Genomic DNA, 18,233 nt, shown 5'->3' with positions numbered 1-18,233 from the left:
GAGTGAGATGCTGTCTCAGAAACACCCCATAAGCTGACTGGCCTAGCTCGGTGGGTAGGTGCTGGGCTGGCATACATAGTGCCTGAGGTCAGTCACCAAACAGAGAGGTAGCAAAAGAAATAAAAGCTGTCTTCATTTGCCCAGCTCCTAAATTCTTTTTTTTTTTTTTTTTAAAGATTTATTTATTTTTGGGGTTGGGGATTTAGCTCAGGGGTAGAGCACTTGCCTAACAAGCGCAAGGCCCTGGGTTTGGTCCCCAGCTCCGGAAAAAAAAAAAAAAAAAGATTTATTTATTTTTTATGTAGGTAAGTATACTACTGCTGTCTTCAGAACACCAGAAGAGGGCATCGGATCCCATTACAGATGGTTGTGAGCCACCATGTGGTTGCTGGGAATTGAACTCAGGACCTCTGGAAGGGCAGTCAGTGCTCTTAACCACTGAGCCCTCTCTCCAGCCCCTCCCTCTTTCCTCCCTTCCTTCCTCCCTTCCTTCCTCCCTCCCTCCCTCCCTCCCTCCCTCCCTCCCTCCCTTCCTTCCTCCCTCCCTTCCTTCCTTTCTTTCTTTCTTTCTCTCTCTTCTTTTCTTTCCCTCTTTCTTTTCCCTCCCTCTTCCTTCCCTTCCGTCCTCTCCGCTTCCCCTCCCCAGCCCTCCTCCTCCCTTTCCTTTCCCTTCTTGGCTTTTTGAGACAGAATCTCTCTGTGTAGCCTTGGCTGACCTGCAACTCTGTAGACCAAGCCGGTCTTGAACTGGGAGATCCACCTGCTTCTGCCTCCCAAGTGCAGGGATTAAAAGGCGTGTGCAGCACTACCCAGCTCCCCTCCTTTCTAACACACACACACACACACACACACACACACACACACACACACACACACACATGAAATAGTTTTTTCAATTCCTTCAACTTGTCTGTGTGTGCTTGTGCGAGAGGGAGAGGGAGAGGGGAAAGTGAGTGAGGGAGAGGGAGGGGGAGAGTGAGTGAGGGAGAGGGAGGGGGAGAGTGAGTGAGGGAGAGTGAGAGGGGAGAGTGAGTGAGGGAGAGGGAGGGGGAGAGTGAGTGAGGGAGCACTCACATGCATATGGAGGGCAGAGGACAACCTTATTCTCTTTCTTTTTTTTTTTTTTTTTTTTTCGGAGCTGGGGGCGGAACCCAGGGCCTTGCGCTTGCTAGGCAAGCGCCCTCCCGCTGAGCTAAATCCCCAACCCCCTTATTCTCTTTCTATCTTGTGGTGCCTGGGAATTGAGCTCAGGTCATCAGACTTGTGGTGTGCATCTTCACCCACCGAGGCATCTCATCATCTATACGTTTAAATCTGCCTTTTGTAAGTGAGGGAGAAACATGGTATTTGTCTTTCTCCGTTGAGCTCATTTTGCTTTAGATCTTGATCTCCAGTTTCATGGATTTCCCTGTAGTCATAATGTAATGACTCCACTGGCATACGCACCGCATTTTACTTGCCAGTTGGGTGTTGGTGGATCTCGGGGCTGGCTGCATCCCTTGACTGCTGTGACTAATGCGACAGTAAGCGTGGATGTGCAAGTGTCTCTGTGTGGTAACTTACACTCCTTAGGTGTGCGTCCAGATGTGGCACAGCTGTACTGTGTGGCACACAACTCCATATTGTTTTCCACAGTGGCAGCGCGGGCGTGCCTTCATGACTTTCCTCCATCTTTCTCTGCGTGTCCTGTTTCCCAAGCCCTGGAATCATGTAATAGCTGGGAGCCACCACTCCAGCTGAATTTTTAAATTTAATTAATTAATTAATTAGTTAATTTGGGACGGAATCTTGCGATGTAGTCTGTACTGGCCTTGAACTTGTAATTCTCCTGCCTCTTTTAATTTTTTTAAAAAAAGCTTATGTAGTCTGGGGCTGAAGCGATGGCTCAGCAGTTTAGAGCACTGACTGCTCTTCCAGAGGTCCTGGGTTTCACTCCAGCAACCACATGGTGGCTCACAGCCATCTGTAATGGGATCTGATGCCCTCTTCTGGTGTGTCTGAAGACAGCTACAGTGCACTCATACATAAAATAAATAAATCTTAAAAAAAATTTAATTACCTAAGTATACGCTATAAAGATTTAAGATTTTTTTTTTGTTCTGGATATATAGAAATAAAATGCATACGTTAAGATATGTTATTTAATTAGCAATAATTCTAAAAGTAATAATAATAATCACAGACATTTTTGTAAGTGCTTACTAGTTTAAAGCTTGATATTTATAAGGAACTTTCAGAAGTGTAACACCAATAATTCTGCCTGATATTCAGTTATTTATTTATTTGTTTATTTATCTAGCTTTTTGGAGACAGGGTCTGTGTAGCCCTGGCTGTCCTGGAACTTCCTTTGCAGATAAGGCTGGCATCAAACTCACAGACATTTGCCTGGTTTTGCCTCCTGAGTGCTGGATTAAAGGCATACACCACCATGCCTGGCTTATTCTGTTTTTGAAATACGTTTCGTTATGTAGACTAGGCTGACCGTGAGCTCACAGAGATCTGCCTGCCTCTGCCCCCTGAGTGCTGGGATTAAAGGCCTGTGCCATCATGTCTATCGTCTTTTATATTTTGGATTTCTCTAGGCAGCTCTGCAGTAGGTAGAGTAGTGTCACTCCAGTGTAACAGAGAGGACTGAGAGATGTGTGCCGGAAGTACAGACCTGGTAAGCACTGGAGCCACACTTGAGAGCCCTCAGAGAACCTTAGAGAGCCATTATGCTCATGGGTGTTGTGTTCTCTTCAAAGAATGTTTGTTTTTATTTTATGTTTGTGTGTTTTGCCTACATTGTACGTGTATGCACCACATGTCTCCCCCTCAGATGCCAGAAGAGGGAGTCAGAGCCCCTGGAAGTGAAGTTGAGGAAGGTGGGTGCCAGGAAGCATCCCTGGGTCCTCTGTAAGAACAGCTAGCTAGCACTCCTAACCACCGAGCCAGCTCTCTTCAGCCTTGGTGTCACTTGATCTTAACTGGACACTCTCTATAGGGGTATTACGCATGGTTTGAAGATGTTTTCGATTATCAGTACTGATAGAGGGAATCCTACTAGTATCCTGCCCGGAGTGGGGACCAGGAGCCTGTTAATCATCCTGGTTTACACGGAAAAATCCCTCCCAACAAATAACTCAGCCCCACATGTCCATCAAGGACACTGACTGTGGGAATGGTCCTGGCAGTGATCTCTGGGAACAAAGACTATGAGAATTTGCTTGGCAGAGAAAAACCACTTCCCTGAAAGCCTCAGATACAGCCCTAACTTAAAATCATCAGTTTCAGTTTTACGTTTTTGTTTTTTTTTAGATTTTTTTTAGATTCAGGTTTGTAGCTCGGCAGTGAACGCCTATCAGAATCCATAGCTTGACTCAAGAGAAGGTAAAGATATGACATGGAAGTCTGGCATTTAACAGTAAAACAGTTCTGAGGGGCTCTGGTTCAGAGGCCTCCCATTTCTGTCTTTCCCTTCTCAGGTTGTTTTTCAGGGGGCGTACACTGGGTTTCCATCGGAAAACAAGACAAGTCCGGGCTTCTAATGAAGCTGCAGAATCTTTGCACGCGGTTGGATCAAGAAGAGAGTTTCTCTCAGAGGCTCCCGCTTAACATTGAGGAGGCCAAAGACCGTCTCCGTGTTCTGATGCTGCGAAAACACCCAAGGTACGGATGATCAAATGGAGGGTGAGCAGGACTTGGCTGGCATCCTGAGAGCAGCGTGCCCTTTCCCCAGAGCCACTGCTTTCCTGTGGTTCTTAAAAAAGAGTGGCTACCCCCTGGTCTAAATTGCCTGTTTTTGCATCTTATTGGTTGCATTGTTTCTTATGGGCCACTGTACCGGTTTTAAGAATTACAATTTGTAGTTGATGAGTGGTCTTTGTTAGAAAATACAAACTTTCCGATTTGAATATCCTATTTCTTCTGGATAAATATAGAAAAAGGGAAAGAAAAATCTAAGCAACCAGATAAAGACTGAGAAAGGAAAGAAGGAAAGATTTCTCCTTTTTGTGGGGTTAGGGATTGAACACAGGCTTCATATATGTTATGCACATGTTCTGCCACTGGGCCATATCCCATGCAAAAAGAATTTTTTTTTTTTAAAACCCATTATTATTTGTATTTGTGTGTGTGTGCTATGTGTGTGTGTGTGTGTGTGTGTGTGTCTTTGTGTGTCTGTCTTTGTGTGTGTGTGTCTTTTGTGTGTGTGTGTGTGTGTGTGTGTGTGTCTTTTTAGAGTTGTGTGTAGGATAGAAGACAACTTTCAGGAGTTAGTTCTTTCTTTCTCCCATGCCTTCTGGGATCTGAAGTCAGGTCTGCGTCCTCCCACTGGCCTGAGAACTGTTTGTGGTATATGCGTGTGTGTACATATGTACCCACATGTGCATATGAGGAGGTCAAAGGCACTTGTTGGGTGTCTTCCTCTCGGGCTCTGTGCCTTATTCCCACGAGGCAGAGCCTCTTACAGAACCTACGTCTTGTAGTTTGTCTGGCCAGGGTTGTGTCTGGCAGATCCCAGTGATCACATCCCTTCTGCTGTATCTTAGTATTTGTAGGAGCAATAATCCTGCAGACCCTTGGTCTAGTTACTTTTCTGTGTCAGTGATAAAACTCCATGAGCAAGGTGATTTGTAGAAGAGTTTCCTGTAGTGCTTACAGTGTCAGGAAGTTAGGGTCCACGACGTCAGAGTCAAGGCATAGCAGTAGGCACAGCTGAGAGTTTACCAAAAACAGGAGACAGAGGCACAGTGGGATTTACAATTCGCTACCTCACAGATGGCCTCCAGTGACACACCTATTCCACAAGGTCACACCTCATCCTTCACAGAGAGTCCCACTAACTAGGGGCTAAGTATTCAAACATGTGAGTCTCACTTAACCCACCATACCCTATAACCTTTGTTATGGAAATGCGCACATGTGTCCAGAGTTTGATTATAGCTGAAGAAATGTATACACACACTGCATTATTAATCCACATGAAACAGTGTCAAGGTAGCCCACCTGGCTAGCACCGGAAGACACAGGAGGACATCATCTATTGTAAAAGTTGCTAGAGGCAGCTGGTCCGCCAGAGGCACAAATACCAACTTGGGCATAGAAAGGCCATGAAAAAGCATGGTAACATGATGCCTCCTGAGGGATATAACAGCCTTTTAGCAGCAGACCCAGGAGAAAACGAAATTGACAAATTCCTGAAAATGAATTAAAGATAATCATTTTAAGGAAACCCAGCGAGATAGGAGAGAATACAGAGTAAAATTAAGAAATTAAGAATAAGTACATGATCTGAATAAGAAATGTAAGAGAAGATAGTGTTGAATCCACTGAAGTCAATAAAATGGTTAAAAATAAAACTGAGGGGGCTGCAAGAGACGGCTTATTTGCTGTACTTCCAGATGACCGGGTTCAATTCCCAGCACCCACATGGCAGCTCACAACCGTCCGTAACTCTGGCTCCAGAGGATCCAACACCCTCACACAGACATACATGCAGACAAAGCACCACCAACACACATGAAATAAAAATACATTTTAAAAAATCTTTAAGAAGGTACAATTGAGAGTCTCAGACTGTATCAGGCAGAAAGAAGGGTTTCTTAGCTTCAAGCTCAGTCTTTCGGAATAACTCGGCAGATCCAGCTGTTATGACGCACACCTGTAATCCCAGGAGGCAGAGGATGGGGGATGGGAGTCCGAGGATAGCCTATACTGTATAGCAAGACTGTCTTAATGACAAAGACAAAGGTAAAACGGTCATGAGGTTTGGCCCAGTGGTTAAAGGAGCTTGGTGCCCAGTTTGACAACTTGAATTTGACCCCTCGGTCTCACGTGGTGAAGGAGAGAACTGGCTCCTGAAAGTTGTCCTCTGACTTTTATGTGCATACTGTGGCACAAATACCAACTTAGGTGCACAAAAGCCATGAAAGCGCTTGGTGACACGATGCCTCCAACGCGTGCCACCACGTCTTTTTAGCAGCAGACATAGGAGAAAATGAAATCGACAAATTCCTGAAAATGAATTAAGATAATGATTTTGAGTAAACACAAATATAACAAATAAATAAGTAGATAAGTAAAAAATGTGCTAAACTGATTTCAAAAAGGAACAAGAAGCCGGACATGGTGCATACCTTTAAACCCAGAATTTGGGAGTGCAGGTGGGACAGCCTGGTCTAGGGTTCCAGGACAGCCAAGGCTGTGTAGAGAGACTCTGTATTAAAAGTAAAAAGAAGAAAAAGAACTTTCCTAAAGACACCGTTCTTCAGAAATGAAAGACAGATTCTTTCCAAGTGAACTGACTTTATTAGCACGACCAGACTGGCCCTACAAGACAGCTTCTCAAGGCAGACCTGCACTAGATGGGAAGGGATAACTGTCTCATGGAAACATGCAAAAGCACACCACTCACTGGCGGAGCAGCAACTGGAAAGAAAATCAACATACCACAGGGGAGAACGACCCAGCTACAAAGCGTTTGGTCTGCAGGGGTGACCTGCCTGCAGGGTACACGGGTGCACTAGTGACACTAGTGGTGCCCTGGGGATGACCACTGTCTCATTGGATTTAAGGTCCACCGCTGAGGTTTCAAAAGCCCAGGCCAGGGCCAGCATATTGTTCTCTGCCTGCTGCCCGTGGCTCAGGGTGTAAAGCTCTCAGCTACTCTCCCAGTGCCACACCCGTTTGCTTTCTGCCTGATGACCATGACAAACTCTGAAACTGTAGCCAGGCATCTTTTAGGAGTTCTTTTAGGCAGCCCTTATAAAAGAAAGCAGGGAACCCGTCCCTGACATTGTTTAGATGACCAAGAACCCAGGACAGGGACCTAGGAGAGAAATCAAAATACTACCGTTCTGCTCCAAGAGCATAGCAGCAAAATGATTCCTAATGACCTGCTATACTCAGATCGGTGTCTTGCTGAGCCATCATCAGAGAAGCCTCCTCCTGCAGCAGATGGGAACAAAATCAGAGACTCACTGTGCAGAGACACTGCAGAGAGAGACCCTGGAACACTCATTCCTAAATGGGGTGTATCCATCAAATCCCTCCCCTCAGGATTCAGGGACCTCTGTGGAAGAGGAAAACAGAGACCGCAAGAGTCTTTGAGAATAATGAAGGACGCCACACACACAGTCCTTCTAGACACAGTAGGATCCCCGCACATAAACACATACGTTAGTGAGAATGAGAGGATTAGTTTCTTCAGTGCCAGCCTGCCGTGGTGTGTTGCTGTTACACCGAATCCCTATACCAGTTTTCAGGCTTGGGAGAAACTGTGGGCTTCCCTTGACTCTTGATTGGCAGTCTTATCCAGAGGCCTGTCTGGCTTACCTCGTGATTTGTCTCTTCTCCTGCCTAGGAAGCTGTGTTGGAATGTGGACTGTTTCCTGTTTTTTTTTCTCTCTGTGTTAAACCTTCTGGTTTTTGTTTGTTTGGTTCGTTTGTTTTTCTTTGTTTTTTTGGCTCTCTTGAAAAATTATTTTATTGTTTTATGTGTATTAGTGTTTTTCCTGTATATACTGTGTATGCAACATGTGTATGCTTGGTGCCTGTGGAAGCTAGAAGAGGGCTTGGATTTGCCTGGAACTAGAATTACAGACTATTAGCTGCCCTGCGAGTTCTGGGGCCAAACCTGATCTTCCGTGTAAGAGTGGCTAGCTAGTTCTTTTAATTGCTGAGCCATCTTTCCAGTCCTGTTTTACTTTATTTTATTTTTTTAAGTTAAATTTATTTTGTGTATATATACGCATACATACTTTTATTTGTTTATTTTTGTACAGTGGCCAACCTTGACTGACCGTCTTAGATAAGGTTCTGGAGAGACATCATGGCCAAGCAGCTCCTAAAAAAGATAGCATTTCATTGGAGGCTTGACTACAGTTTCAGAGTTTGTCATAGTCTCGGCAGGAGGCATGGCACTGGGAAAGTAGCTGAGAGCTTTACACCCTGATTCACAGGCAGCAGGCAGAGAACAATGCGCTGGCCCTGGCATGGGCTTTTGAAACCTCAGAGTCCACTCCTGGTGACCCAGCTCCTTCAACGAAGCCACACCTCCAAATTGTTTCCAGACAGTTCATCAACTGGGGACTAAGCATGCAATTACATGAGCCCATGGGAGCCATTTTTATTCAGACCACCTCAGTTCCTCACTTTTTTTTCCTTTCTTTTTCTCTTGAAACTATCATCTCTTCTTTGCTACCCTGACTCTTGTCCATGGAGATACATGGAAGAAACTTCTAGCCTGCCAGTTTACTCTTGTCTCAGGATGTTTTTTAAAGAAAGTGTAAAATAAGTGTCATTAGTCTCATTTTTTTCTCTCTTAGGTCTTTGTTGATCTTGGATGATGTTTGGGATCCTTGGGTGTTAAAGGCTTTTGACAACCAGTGTCAGATTCTTCTTACCACCAGAGATAAGAGTGTTACCGATTCAGTAATGGGTAAGGAGTGTCGACTGACTTTTTAATACTGTGGGGAAGCTATTAAGGTGGAAGGCACCGGGACATGTACACATGTGACATGACAAGTTGCTTACTTTGTGCCATGATTTTGCTTCAGGTCCTAAGTATGTTATCCCTGTGGAGAGTGGTCTAGGGAAAGAGAAGGGACTTGAAATCTTGTCACTTTTTGTTAATATGAAGAAAGAAGATTTGCCAGTGGAGGCCCACAGTATTATAAAGGAGTGCAAAGGTATGGCTGCCTGCGTATGGGCGCTGTGGGGGACACTGACGCTCTGGTATAAAGCAAGCTGATGACCATGGTCACTTAGCACACGAACGCTAGGACCCGCTTCATGGTGGCTATGGTTAGGCACTTTCGATACCTTAAGCGAATACACTTGGTATTTATTAACTCTTCAAACACCGTCGCATGCACCCAGCACGTGTTAAAGAGTATGTTCACGAGAAAGGTTGATAAAGTTAAGACCTCGGCTGACAAAGAGTGGAACATACCATGAACATCATTTAAATTTACTTGGTTTGGGCTTTTATAAAATTAAAGTTTCAGTTTGGTAAGTAAGTGCTGTTATCCTCCAACACGTGTGGAACAAAATTTTTACTTGTTCTGAGGATGAGGGAAACAAAAAAACCACAATCTCAGACTTAGTTTCTTTTAGTAGACTTGGACAGCACAGATCACTCTGACACCACAAATACAGATATATTTACCCGACAGCTCGCAAATAACCAATTTTGCAGTGTTTACCAACTGCATGTCCCCTTATTTAATTCTTTTTTTTTTCTTTCTTTTCTTTTTTTCGGAGCTGGGGGCCGAACCCAGGGCCTTGCGCTTGCTAGGCAAGCGCACTCTACCACTTGAGCTAAATCCCCCACCCCTCTTTTTTTTTTTTAATTTATTTATTATATATAAGTACACTGTAGCTGTCTTCAGACCACCAGAAGAGGGCATCAGATCTCCATTACAGATGGTTGTGAGACACCATGTGGTTGCTGGGATTTGAACTCAGGACCTCTGGAAGAGGAGTCAGTGCTCTTAACCGCTGAGCCATCTCTCCAGCCCCCCTTATTTAATTCTTAAATGATTTACATGGAAAGAGTGACCATCCTACAGGTTGAAGGGTCGGTTCCCATGACGACCTCTCTCTACCTCCCACTCAGATGCCAGTTAACAGGCTCCAGGTTGGACCCATGCTTCTGACTCAGCAGCTAGAAACCCCTTCCTCAAATTTGGTTAATTTGTTTGAGCAGTTTGCAGGAATCAGGGAAGCGTATTTATTGACGTATAAGGGACAATTCGAAGATACAGACCAGAGGTACAGTGATCCGTTTTCAGGAGGGAGGGACTCCCAGTGTTCCCTTCAGTGTGACTTCCTTGTCTTCAACCTCTGCCATTCCCTCTGGACTTCAGAGCATAGGCGGGACCGACAGCCAGGTAGCAAAGGGATTGGGCAGCAAGAGTAATGCAGATAATCTGAACAAATGATACTGTAGCGAGTATCTGTGAGTGGAGTCAGCCTTACTTCTCCTGATTTTCTTAGCAGACAGACCTCGAAGTAAAGTAAACCAGCAGCTATAAATAAATGTTCTTAGGCCTTGGGTGACTGCACTGAAAATCGTTTCCTAGTGAGATGGCTTAGGGCAAAGATGCTCACTGCTAAGCCTACCACCCCACCCCACCCCCACCCACCTCCCCACACACTCATTTCCTCCACATAAGGGAGAGATTTAAAACAATGAAATAAGGTCGTCGAGTGGTGATTTTGAACTAAGATGGTATTAACCCAGTCGCCTTCCCCCAGGCTCTCCTCTCGTCGTGTCTTTAGTTGGTGCACTTTTACGGGATTTTCCCAACCGCTGGGCATACTACCTCAGGCAGCTTCAGAATAAGCAGTTTAAGAGAATAAGGAAATCTTCATCTTATGACTACGAGGCTCTGGATGAAGCCATGTCCATAAGTGTGGAGATGCTCAGAGAAGACATCAAGGACTACTACACAGACCTCTCCATCCTGCAGAAGGATGTCAAGGTGCCTACGAAGGTAAGGGCCGGCCACACTCCTTATCACTGGGTGTTTATGGCATGCGGACTTGGATAATTGGACTGAGGTGAGAGGTGAGGTGCTTGGTCTCCATAGAACGCTCTGTGTTGAGCTTGTGCGTTTCTTACTTCTCAGTGGTTCTAGGGAAGTGGTTCTAAAGAAGCATCCAGTTTCTTTTTTTTATCTTGAAAACTCATTGAACCTTTTAAAAAAAGATCTATTTATATGTAAGTACACTGTAGCTGTCTTCAGATACACCAGAAGAGGGCATCAGATCTCTTTACAGATGGTTGTGAGCCACCATGTGGTTGCTGGGATTTGAACTCAGGACCTCTGGAAGAACAGTCAGTGCTCTTAGCCGCTGAGCCATCTCTCCAGCCCCTAGTTAAACCTCTTAAAACACAGAGACCTCCTTGAAGTATCGTATTGATCAAACACTTGGTCTCCCATACTTACTGCTCATTGTACTTCTACGCTCTACTAAGTGCTTCAAATGGTTCCTAGGTGCTGTGCGTTCTCTGGGACTTGGAAACGGAAGAAGTTGAAGACATCTTGCAGGAGTTCGTTAATAAGTCTCTCTTATTCTGTAATCGGAATGGGAAGTCATTTTGTTATTATTTGCATGATCTTCAAGTAGATTTCCTTACAGAGAAGAATCGAAGTCAGCTCCAGGTACTTAAATGTCATATGTGCTTCTACTTTTGATTTTGAAACAGTTTTAGGCTTGCTATATAAAAATATACCGCAGAATTTCTCTGTGTAAATTTTACATAAGTATAATACAATTGTCAAAATTAGAAAATTTCCATCGATGAACTATTATCAGCTAATAATCCACAATTTACCACCTTCTCTACCAATGTTCTTTCTGTGGTCCAGATCCAATGCAGGATCCCACGAAGCATCTGGTGATGTCAGTATCTGACTTCCCTAATTGTGATTTTCCTGTTGTCCTCAAATTTGTGAAAATTCTCGGTGCTCGTCTTTAATGGGATTAAACCTCAGACCTCACGTGTATCAGGAAGTGCTTTACACTAAGCTGTATGTCCAGCCCAGCTCCCGTAGTTTTGAAGAGCACTAAGCAGTTAGTTTAAATACAGTTCCTGAATTTGGTTTTGTCTGGTGTCTTCTCCTGAGTGGGTTGAGGTTGTGCCTATTTGTCAGGGGCTGGAGAGGTGGCTCAGTGGTTAAGAACACTTGCCGTTCTTCCAGAGGACCCATGCTAGGCAGCTCACAACTGCCTGTGATTCCAGTTTCAGAGGGTCTGACAGTCTCTTCTGGCCCCTTTGGATACCCGGATTCTATGCACTAACACACACACACACACACACACACACACACACACACACACACACACACACACTTTTTAAAGAATTATACAAGCGATGCTGTGCCTTTATGACACCCTATGAGAGATTGATTTAGCTCCTGGGTCATGTAGATGTTGACTATTCGTTTAAAAGGTTACTTCCATGATCTCTCCACTGTAAAGCTCCTCTCCCTTTCGTAAGCAGCTTGTGGGGGAGATTTTCGTGAGAGCTTTGGAAGTGGAGGATACTGTGCTGCTCAGGTAATCAGATTGTTCGTGTCCTCTGATGTGCTTGGTGTGGGTTTCAGGATCTGCACAGGAAGATGGTCACTCAGTTTCAGAGGTATCACCAGCCGCATACGCTGTCTCCAGGTCAGGAGGACTGCATGTACTGGTACAACTTCCTGGCCTATCACATGGCCAGTGCCGGTATGCACAAAGTAAGACGACACTCTGGAAAATTCTTTCATTTCACCTTCCTGTTTCTATATATTGTACACATCCCCCCCCCACTTTGGGTTTGTTTATTTATTTATTTATTTTTCTTAATATTTTATTTATTTTATATGTATGAATGTTGTGTATGAATGTGTATGTATGTAACCATGTGTGTGCTGTACCCAGGGAGGCCAGGCTCTTAACTGCTGAGCCATCTCTCCAGCCCCCTGGAGTTAATCCTTAAGTTTTATTAATCTTACTTTCTACCTTACTAGAAATTTAAATTTTTACATAGCTAAACGGCACGTGAAATTTTTCTTCGGTGTCATGCTTTAATCCTATTAGAATTTTGGAAAATTTCGTTTATTACATTTACATGTTTATTTTGTCTGCTTAGGTGTGGGTGTGTGTGTGGCATGCTATGCATGTGGAAGTCAGAGGATAGCTTGTGGGAGTTGGCTCTCTCCTCCCACTCTGTGTGTGGGGTGGAATTTAGGATTTCAGGTTTGGTGGCATCATCTGACTCATCTTGTCGGCAACTGAGCTCTTTCTTTTCTTTCTTTGTTTAGTTCTTTGAGGCAGGGTTTCTCTGTGCAGCACTGACTGTCCTGGAACTCGCTCTGTAGACCAGGCTGGGCTCAAAATCAGAGATCCACCTGCCTCTGCCTCTCAAGTGCTGGGATTAAAGGTGTGCACCACCACTGGCTAGACTGTTAGCGAAAATATATCTTGTGTAAAAAAAGGGGGTGGGGAGTCTTAGTGACTGTGGAAAATAATCAGTTTCTCCTCTTCGCTGTAACTTTCCTTTATCTGTAGTATGGATTTGTGTATGTTCTCTGTGGAGGTGGAAGGTGGGAAAGGATATTTATTAATTTACTTATCGAATATTTATTGAGTACTTGTTAGAGCAGTGTTTTCAACCTTCCTGATGCTATGGTACATTCCCTCATGTTGTGGTGACCCTCAACCGTACAATTATTTCGTTGCTACTTTATAACTGTAATTTTGCTAGTGTTATGATTTATAATGTAACTGTCTGAGATGCAGGATATCTGATATGGGACCCTCCTTCCAAAAGAGGGGGAAACCCACAGGTTGAGAACCACGGTGCCAGAGAACGGGATTGTTCTTCATTCTGAGTCTAGATCGTAGCTGGAGTGTCTGCTCTCATTTAGCTTATGTCCTTGGGGAAGAGAGACAGTGAGTAACTGGGAAAGAGACGGAAGGGATGAGAAGGGAGTGCCTTGGGGTTTCTGATAGATTTGATGTGCATTGTGACACAGAGGGAAGTCAAAGACGACTGCAGGCATGTGCAGCGCAATAGAAAGACGGCAGTCGTGTGCCGTGGAACGTGCAAGGCAAGAGAAGGTTAAGAATTGACATTATTATCTCGACCCTAATGCAGCTACTAAAACGTCTGATTCAGACACTGAGTAAGCTGCTGGATAATAGATGTGGAAGTTTAAGAATTGTGGACAAAAGATAAAAAATAGGATCAGTACACAGACGGGGTCTGAAGTCTTGACTTCCTACAACACTGTGCACTGCTCGCTCCTGGATAGGACATGGCTGTTGCCTATATGAAACCTGCGAAAGAGCAAGACATTTAGAAATTTCAGCTCAGGGGGCTGGAGAGATGGCTCAGTGGTTAAGAGCACTGACTGCTCTTCCAGAGGTCCTGAGTTCAAATCCCAGCAACCACATGGTGGCTCATAAACATCTGTAAAGAGATCTGATGCCCTCTTCTGGTGTGTCTGAAGAATGACAGTGTACTCATATGTAATAAATAAATAAATCTTAAAAAAAAAAAGAAATTTCAGCTCAGGGTAGGGATGGACTAACAAGGTCCCACCCCTAACTGAGGAGCTCTTGGTAACTGATGACTGCCAGGGAGAAAGAGTCCCTTTTCTTTGGGGGTATGGCCACTGGTAGGTTGCCTGTACCCCAGTGGGTTGCTCTATACTCATACCCATATGGGCAGGACTCATTGGATTTAGTGAGTTAGTTAAGGACAACAACAAGAAAGAGGATAGAAGGTAGAACAAATGTGTTTTATAGACACCAAAGGGAGTGGGAAGTGGACATGATTAAGATACATGTAAAGATGCAGGACACTTTGAAAAGAATCTAGTGTTAAAAAATGAACCATTCTGTAGAAGAATGCTCTCTAGTATGTCACTAACACTAGTGGATGAGGACATTTGTTCCGTTTGTTTGTTTGTTTGTTTGTTTGTTGAGCAGGGTTTCTCTGTGTAGTTCTGGCTGTCCTAGAATTTTCCTTTTCTTTTTTTCGGAGCTGGGGACTGAACCCAGGGCCTTACGCTTGCTAGGCAAGCGCTCTACCACTGAGCTAAATCCCCTACCCCATGAGTATTCTTACCATTCCTTTATTCTTAGCAGGCCAACATAAGAGTGGTAAATCTTTCACTTTGATTACTTGTGAAATTGTGATTATTGGCTATGTATACTTTATTTTGTGAATCGAATAGAGATCATCTTGCTGTGACCTTTGATTTTAGTTAATTGCTTCCTGGCCCACTGAGAATACACATAGGATTGAAGTTTAAAAATTGGGGAAAGTGGTTCTCAGTGGTTTTTTATTTCTCCGTGCTGAGAAATGTGGTTGGTAATGAGATATTTTGTTTATTTATTGGTATTTTGTTATTCTTTTCTTTTTGCTTTGGCCACACTGCGTCCTTCTCTGCCACCCAGGCTGGCTTTGAATTTGTGGTCCTTCTGCCTCAGCCTCATACGTGCTAGGAATTCAGGTGTATGCCACCACATCTGAGGCCTCTCAGCATTTATCTTTTCTTTTTCCTTGTTGGAGTTTATCTTTTTATTGTTTCAGTTCTACTATGATTTTCTATAAAGGGTCACATTAAACCCAACTCGATTATGTCTTACAGTAATGTTTATGTATTTCAAAAACTTTTAGAGATGCTGCTTTTTAATGTATAGGGTATTTGGATTTTTATCTAGTTAAGTATGTATGTGCTTATGTGTTTTGTGTTGCTGTGTGTATGATTGCACATGTGAGCACATGCACATGTATTTGTACGCTTGTGTATATGTGTGTATGATTACATGTGTGGGCACATGCACATGTATATGTATGTTTATGTATGTTCATGTATGATCGCACACGTGAGCACATGGATATGTATGTTTGTGTATGTTCATGTATGATAGCACATGCACATGTATATGTATGTTTGTGTATGATTGCACATGGGAGCACATGCACATCTGCTTGTTTTATTTCGTCATGGTTGCAAAGATTTCCTTATATTTTTAAAAAGTTTTCTGTTTTATATTTAAATCTTTTGTATAACTGATGTTTTACTTTGAGTTAAGAAGTGAGCCCTATTTTATATTTATTTTGAATTATGTGTTTATTTTACTGCCTTTCTTAAATTTTAGATATCTGCAAAGTGATTTTTAGTAGTGTTAGGATGATGCTGCTCTATTTGAAATTTTTGATTTTTGTTTTTCACACAGTACCCCATCTTACTGTTCTTATTTTTAAGGAACTTTGTGCTTTAATGTTTTCCCTGGATTGGATTAAAGCAAAAACAGAACTTGTCGGCCCTGCGCATCTGATTCACGAGTTCGTGGAATATAGGCATATACTGGATGAAAAGGTATCTACCAGTGTGAAAACTTAGTATTTCAGGGAGGTCTCCTCCGACTCGTGAGTTTATGGCTTAGGCATACATTGGATGAAAGTGTGAACTATCAAGTGTCTCGTTTCGACATTTACTTCTGAGGTTAGTGCTGGGAACGAGCAGAATAGAGATCGTCTTGCTCTGACCTTTGATCTTAGTTAATTGCTTCCTGGCCCACTGAGAACACACACAGGATTGAAGTTTGAAAATTGGTTCAGTGGTTTGTTTTTCTTTTTTTTTTTTCCTGTATGTGCAGAGAAATGTGGTAGGTAATGAGATATTCTTGTTTATTTGATTTTTGTTTTTTGAGACAGGGTCTACCTATGTAGCTCTGGCTGTCCTGGAACTTATTATATAGACCAGGCTGGTCTCAAATTCACAGGTATCTGCCTACCTCTGCCTTGCAAGTGCTGGCATAAAAGGCATACCTGGTGATAATGAGGTCTTTAACATGAGTGTAGAAGTCAGTAGAGGATTGCTGTCTCTTCCTTTGTTTGTCTACCCAGCTACTTACTCTCTGTCTGTCTGTCTGTCTGTCTGTCTATCTATCTATCTATCTATCTATCTATCTATCTATCTATCTATCTATCTATCTATCTATCCAGTATTTCTTTTTACTCTTCTTTCTCTTGAAGTCACCTCTGTTAATGAAATTAATCTCAAATTCTTCAATATAGCCTTAGGCAGATTCATAGGACATGGCCACAAAACAACTGCATTCTTTGCCAAAAAAGCACACAATTAGTCTCCAACCCAGTTGCTAATATTGTTTTACTCTGAAACCTCTGGAGTTGGGCCTCCATAGTCCTCACTGCTCTGTGTCTTCCAAGGTCCTGGTAGGATGGATGGCCTGTTAAACCCCACTTACACAACTCAGCTGCTTTTCTAGTCCAAAGTCCCAATGTCTTACATATTTCTCCAAAAATAACAACAAACAAACACCCCCCAAACAAACAAACAAACAAACCAAGTATGGGCCAGTATATTCAGCAGTACCCCAGTCCTGGTACCATCTTCTGTCTTACGTACTTCTCTCTTGTTGAGACACCAAGGCAACATGTAAAACAAAACATTTAACTGGGGGCTTGCCTACAGTTTTAGAGGATATATCCGTGACTATCATGGCGGGGAGCATGGTAACATGCAAGCTGGCTTGGCCACGGAAGCAGTAGCTATGAGCTTGCATGTTGAAACAACAGCTAGGAAGAAGAGAGAGAGAGAGAGAGAGAGAGACAGACAGACAGACAGACAGGGAGAATGACAGAGAATGACACACATACACACACACACAGAGGGGGGGGGAGAGAGAGAGAGAGAGAGAGAGAGAGAGAGAGAGAGAGAGAGAGAGGAGAGAGAGAGAGAGAGAGATTGAGAACACTGTATTTATTGCCTAGTGGTTGACTGTTACATTTTAGTTCATGTAGAGTGTTTCACTTAAGCTTTAAAATGTTAAGATCACAGAAACAAAGAGATGTCAGGTTTTGCTTTGGCTCTGTGTCTAACAGATTTCAGTTTATTCTTAGGATTGTGCAGTCTGTGAGAATTTTCAAGAGTTTTTATCTTTAAACGGACACCTCCTTGGACGACAGCCATTTCCTAACATTGTGCAGCTGGGCCTCTGTGAACCAGAGACTTCCGAAGTTTATCAACAAGCAAAGCTGCAGGCCAAGCAGGAGGTGGATACCGGGCGGCTTTACCTGGAATGGATGTGAGTTGCCAGAGAGACCAGAGAGACTCCGTTATTAACTGTTCCTTTCCAGGTGGCCAGTGAGCTCACGCGGTGAGATTTAACGACTTTAGAAACAGAAAGTATTCCCACTGTCTCAGTTAGGGTCTTACTGCTGTGAGCAGACACCATGACCAAGGCAACTCTTATAAGGACAACATTTAATTGGTGCTGGCTCACAGGTTCAGAGGTTCGGTCCATTATCATCATGGTGGGAAGCATGTTTGTGTCAGTACAGGCACTGGAGGAGCTGAGAGTCCTACATCTTCATCTGAAGGCAGACAGGAGAAGACTGGCTTCCAGGCAGCCAGGAGGAGGGTCTCTCAAAGCCACACCCACAGTGACACACTTTCAAACCAAATGTATTCAAACCACCACACCTACTCAGTAGAAAGTTCTAGAGAAGTAAGCAGAGGAGAAAATAATTATATCGCCACAGTCCATAGAAACAAACAGTCCATCCTTAATAATATCAAATGCTACTATGATCTAATATAGTAGTGATGACCACAGACTTTGGAGTCTTAGGTTTGAGTCTCCATATTCCAGCCCCGAAAAAAAAAAAAAAAAAAAAAAAAAACTTAGACCTTTTATGATTTTTTTTTAACATACTGTAC

The 18,233-nt window shown here is 43.4% G+C and overlaps 1 protein-coding gene across 1 annotated transcript in view; it reads left to right on the top strand.

The window, feature by feature from the left end:
• Nucleotides 1-18,233, top strand: part of Apaf1 (apoptotic peptidase activating factor 1) — an 86,950-nt gene that overhangs the window by 11,017 nt on the left and 57,700 nt on the right. Inside the window, exons 5-12 of the mRNA XM_032911402.1 lie at nt 3,465-3,648; nt 8,307-8,419; nt 8,538-8,669; nt 10,240-10,478; nt 10,983-11,150; nt 12,096-12,227; nt 15,753-15,866; nt 17,414-17,598. Of these exons, the coding sequence (XP_032767293.1) occupies nt 3,465-3,648; nt 8,307-8,419; nt 8,538-8,669; nt 10,240-10,478; nt 10,983-11,150; nt 12,096-12,227; nt 15,753-15,866; nt 17,414-17,598 (1,267 nt within the window). The remainder of the gene's footprint in view (nt 1-3,464; nt 3,649-8,306; nt 8,420-8,537; nt 8,670-10,239; nt 10,479-10,982; nt 11,151-12,095; nt 12,228-15,752; nt 15,867-17,413; nt 17,599-18,233) is intronic.

This window comes from Rattus rattus, chromosome 1, assembly GCF_011064425.1.
Source record: "Rattus rattus isolate New Zealand chromosome 1, Rrattus_CSIRO_v1, whole genome shotgun sequence".
In the NCBI taxonomy this organism is placed as follows: Eukaryota; Metazoa; Chordata; class Mammalia; order Rodentia; family Muridae; genus Rattus; species Rattus rattus.
Note: the sequence above shows the minus strand (reverse complement) of the source record. Positions and strands in the feature narration are given on the sequence as shown.